Raw genomic sequence first — 5,212 nt, forward strand, 5'->3', positions numbered from 1 at the left:
AGAATATTCATGATGTTTCATAAAAAAAAATAATAAAAAAAGAATATTCATGATGTTGACAAAGAATATTCATGATGTTGACAATTACCATGAATATATCTTGGCCAATTGTATATTTGACACCTAATAGCACATAATAGTATTTTGAAATGCTAAATTTAATTTTTATTATAATTATTAAGTTTTAAAAGTTATAAAAGTAAAAATTTAATTTTGAAATAATTGGAAAACACAAAAGTTGTGGTGGATTGAATAAAAACGTAAACATATTAACCAATAGTAATCAAATATCAAATGTCAAATTTATTATATGCTATACTTAGTAGAAAATTTATTAAAAAATACAGCATATAACAATTTAACACAATAAATAACATTACATTAGAGCATCTCTAATGTGTACTTTAAACACCCACATATTGGAGGAGAGGATTAGAGAAGTATGACCGTCAGATAAACTAACCATCAATCTGGTTGCAGAAGGGAAGAACTTGAACAAGAGTTATTTCGATTCAATCGTGGAAGGGAAAATCAGGATGCTTGGACACTAGCCTTTTCATCGAGACATATTATTGACCTTTTTAGTTGAGCAATATCAGAAGAAAATGCGAAAGATCCTTATAATAATTTCTCATAACAAAAAAAATTGGCATTTATCTCATGATTTCAACATACAAAATAAAAAATAGGATAAGTACTTTTTATTTTGAGCCTGTATTGTGACCATCCAATCATGCTACTAGAAAGGTGAACATTTGTAACGTCTTCACTACCTGTAAAATATGCACAAAAAGATTTCATTGTAATTTGCAGGCAACATTACAGAGCTCATTGATGATGAATTTTGTTTTGCTTTTTATGGTCTCTTTGCCAAGAAAAGGATAGGGAAATTTGGTCACAACTAAAACAATCAACAACTCTTTTGAGTCCAAAATCGCAGTGACATCAACAAGCTACACACCAATTACAGCAATCAGTTAAGAATATTAAAAAATAAAATAAAATAAAAACCATATATAAATTACACCCATTGCTGCTTTGTGGCCTCCATTCTCTCCAATAAGCCAGTAATCTCAGCTTGCATTCTTATCTTCATCTTGTAATAGTCACAATGTGAATTCTCCAAGACCTTCAGCTCTTCAAGTTTCTTCCTTCTTCTTTCCTCAGTCTCTTGCAAGCGGAGTTTGGTGAGCTTTTCAGCATATTCTCCTTCCATCTTCTCCATCGTCGCCCTGATCACTCGATGGTATTCCTCCGCTTCTCTCCGAGCCTCATCTGCTTTGGTCTGGAACATTCTAGCTTCCGCTTCCTTGATCCGCACAATGCTTTCTAGGCTGTCAAACCCATCTGGTTTTGATAAGGACCTGAATCTGAAGTCATCTTCGGAGCTCAAGAGCGAAGCCTTGAGGTCACTGTGACGGAGGTCATTTGGCAGCATGTCTCGTTGTAAGCTAGAACTCATGTTGTAAGCAGCGTACTTAGCCGGTAAAGATGCAGGTTGCGGAACAGGGGTCGCATCTTTCCTAAGACTGGATTGATTTGTTACCAACTCTTTTGCGGATAAACCCGAAGAAGGAAAGTCTGCCAAGCCATCTGTGTCTTCAACAGAGAAAAACCTCCAGCGTCAGATGTGAAAATACTGAATAGAAGTAACTTACAGGGAAAGAGACATACAAGCACAGGAATGTATACAATAGTGAAAATGTCAAAATCATAGTTCATACAAATTATCGAAATATGAAATCACGATATATCCTGAGCCTGAAATATATCTCAAATTACTGCTCACATTCAGATTAAACAGGAAAATCCGATTCGGATTATTCCAGCCAAGATGACGAACTCATAACATAACAAAACAAAACATCAAGCAATCAAAGCCCAAAATTTATCAATCATAAGAATATGTATCATCTCTAAAATACTGTGGTTTGTCTCAGAAACTCAGTAGAACATACAATATTCTTAAAGTCACACATAAACAGGAAAAAGATGTTCCTAGAATGCAAGAGTAATAAGTTTTGGTTTAAGAGAATGCTTGATTGTTAATCAAATATTGCCCGTTATTAGAGCTGAATGCCTGGGCTAAGTCAGGCCAAACATCCAAAATACTGCCCTCAGGCCTGTGATGTTCTAAATACTGCCCTCAGCAAGATGCCTTTTTCTTTACATAGAGAACTTCCTTTGATATTCATCCTTTAATAGCTATATAGGCCTGTGATGTTCTAAATACTGCCCTCAGCAAGATGCCTGTTTCTAAGAGCTTTTTACTGTAACAAAACTCGAATTCTAAACTCGAATCGGTGAAGTGAACGGGGCGTAAGTTCTCAAATATGCGGCCACAAAGAGCTAAAAGCCTAATAAACATTACAATAACAATAATTAAAAGGAAGAAGATGATGTATCTAAGATGATATTTGACTATTTTCCTCCATCCCGTCTCCTCATAACATGATTTAACCTTAAAACATGTTGTGTAATGAACAACAATAACACACTTTTATCTGCCTTCAATCACATACTTAGTTAATCAGCTTTGATGAAGACAAATAAACATTTAGAATTGACAGGCTTTCGAACTTCTCAATACAAAATTTATTCCGCAGATTAAGCAAAATAAGAGAACAAGAAGCCCAGCCAGAGCAAAAAATGGCATATAAAGATTAAAACATAATGAAAAGGGCATAAAAGTTCGAGACTTACAGTTAAAGAACTGAGTAATGAAACTGCAGGCATCTTTAGGCGACATCAATTTACTTCCCAGTTTCGTAATGATCTCCTCGGCCTTATGGTACAACTCCTTGCCTTTGAAATCATCACTTCCCCTGAAGATCTTCCTCACACAGTCGAGCTCCTTAAGGAAGGTCTCAAGAGCCCAATCCTTTGCACAGCAGAGAAACACATCCTTAACAAAACCAAACATCTCCGAGGCATGACCGCAGCCAATGCAATGAAACTGCATCTCGCTAGTACCCGAGGGACCCTTCAAGCTAGGACCCGGCTTGATGAGATTCCTTTGAATCCCACAAGAGGCATGGCACCAATGCGAACACACGTCACACCCCACCCAACTACAAGTATTGCTTGCACAGTCAAAGTTCAAGCACACCGGACACATGCACGTGCTGCAAAACCCTTTATTCCCAGAGCAGATCTTGCAGTCGCAATCGTCAACAGGCAATAAACTCTTACAATTCACATTCCTACACCTCATAAACAAGAAAACCTCGACCAGCTCGCTGCTCGGCAGCCGGTTTTTCGCCGACAAGAAGCTCACAAGACCCAATTTCACAGCAACAAGGATCTCCAACTGGTCCTTCTGGCACTTTGACAGGGTCTCCTTTGTAAGATCAGACCGTCTTTCGAGCCGGGTCTGGAGATTCACCAGCTCATCTTTCTTCTCAGAAATGAGACTCCTCAAATACTCCTTAGCTAACATAATAGTCTCCTCCGAAAGCTCCTGAATTGTCTGAGCCATAACAGGCACAGACTCAGAAACAATCTCCCTCACAATTCTCTCAGGTCTTGACACCTTCTTTCTAGGCCTATCTAAACCCCTCAAATTCTCAGAACCTGCCTTTCCTCTAGAATCCCCAGACTGAGTAAAATTATTATTATTATTATTATTGGTACTATTATTCTCAACAATCCTAACTGGCCTAGCAGGTAATTCAGAAGGGAAAAACGAGTGATTATTAACATTATTATCAGAATCTTTCTTATTGTTATTATTACCTTGCATTAAGGAATAAAGGCCAAGAACACCAATATGACCATCTCCAATAGGCTTGAACCGACTGTGAACAGACCCATTAGTCCCTTCTCCACAGTTCCAAATTTGGTCGTCTTTCCCAACAGAATACTCATAATTCTCGGTCGAATTCCGGGTCAGAGAGCAACTGGGGTTGTGCGAAAAAGGGTGAGAGTGAGAGTAAGACAGAGAAGCCGCAGCCGTGTAATCGTTCGAATTATACGTCAGCGATTGTACGCTCCGAGTGGGCTTGTGAAGAGCATTCGAAGCCGTTAGAGAGAGAGAAACGTCGGGCAGAGCTAGAGAGAGATTGAGAGTCTCAAGCTTCTGCCTTTTATCTTTACTTTCTCTCTCCATCTCTTCTTCTTCTTCGTCATCGATTTCTCGTTTCGAAGAGGAGTTGTTGAGATTGAGGAAATCCCTCTCGACCCATTTATCATCATTATCGCCGTCGCCTTCGAGAACTTCCTTTCCTTTGTGGGACCTTTCTAAGAGGGGGTTTTTCCCGGAAAAGTCTTGCTCGAGAAAAGCCTGCTTCGAGTTCTCGCAAAGGTAGCTCAGAGTCAGCTCCTGAGATCCCGAATTCCTCGCTTTCGACGGCTTTCCCAGCTCCGATTCTCTCAGAAAATCGATGCCCTTGTCGGGAAAATCCATTTTCTTATCTGGGTTTTCCTTCTTACGCTCCGACAGACACCGCGTCACCTTGCTCTGCGAGCTCTCGTCCATGGCTTGGCTAGAGAGAGAAAGAAGAGAATGGAAGGGTAATTTGGTAAATTAAAAAGAAGTGGTTTTCGATTCTTCAAAAGACGCACTATCGCTAATAATGGTCAGCTCTGCAACGGCTGGTTTTTTTTTTTTCCCTTCAAAGCGTTTACACGGAAAAAGGAAAGAAGATGCCTTTTTCTTTGCTATGGTAAACTACGGATTTGCCCCTGGGAGTTCTATGAAATATCAGGAATTCTACTTTGACCGTCTCTTATATCCCTGGCGGCCTGGAGGGAAGAAGAGGACGACTTTTTCTTTTTTTTTTTTTTGGGTGTGGGGAGAAAATTATTCTGTTAATTATATTAGTAGGCCTAATTTTTTTTGAAAATAATTAGTAGGCCTAATTAATGTGTTCCTTCCTTCAAAAGGTTCTTGAAATAAATATTTTGGATTTTTTTCTAGTCAAAGTTAGCTGCCTTATTATTATGCTGTTAAAACGCCCATTGGTTTTCTAAGTTTTGTCCCATTTATTTATTTTTATAATAATCATCTCATTTATTTTGTGAAAAATAAAAGAAATTAGAGTGTCCGAAAAAATGGAAAAAGAAAAAAGTAGAAAGAAGGTGTTCGCTGTTGGTCGACAATAGACCTTAAAAATTGTAAATATTCGCTAATTTCATTTTGCTTTCATTGAAAAATAGACTGTAGCTTCATCCAACTACGTATGATAAATATTATGGACTTTCTATCGTGTTT

The 5,212-nt window shown here is 38.2% G+C and overlaps 1 protein-coding gene across 2 annotated transcripts; it reads right to left on the reverse strand.

Annotated features, from left to right (window-relative positions):
- Positions 1-784: 784 nt before the first annotated feature.
- LOC21402242 (protein OBERON 3) lies at positions 785-4,775 on the reverse strand. 2 transcript variants are annotated; one of them, XM_024171646.1, is made up of 2 exons: positions 2,704-4,775; positions 785-1,593 (listed from the first exon to the last, which is right to left on the reverse strand). In XM_024171646.1, the coding sequence occupies exons 1-2, from the start codon at positions 4,475-4,477 to the stop codon at positions 1,022-1,024; spliced, it is 2,346 nt and encodes a 781-aa protein (XP_024027414.1). In that variant the 5' UTR covers positions 4,478-4,775; the 3' UTR covers positions 785-1,021. The 2 variants fall into 2 exon arrangements, with proteins under 2 accessions (XP_024027414.1, XP_010105553.1); XM_010107251.2 differs by having other exon boundaries at positions 785-1,599.
- Positions 4,776-5,212: the final 437 nt, after the last annotated feature.

This window comes from Morus notabilis, unplaced genomic scaffold (assembly GCF_000414095.1).
Source record: "Morus notabilis unplaced genomic scaffold, ASM41409v2 Scaffold102, whole genome shotgun sequence".
Taxonomy (NCBI): Eukaryota; Viridiplantae; Streptophyta; class Magnoliopsida; order Rosales; family Moraceae; genus Morus; species Morus notabilis.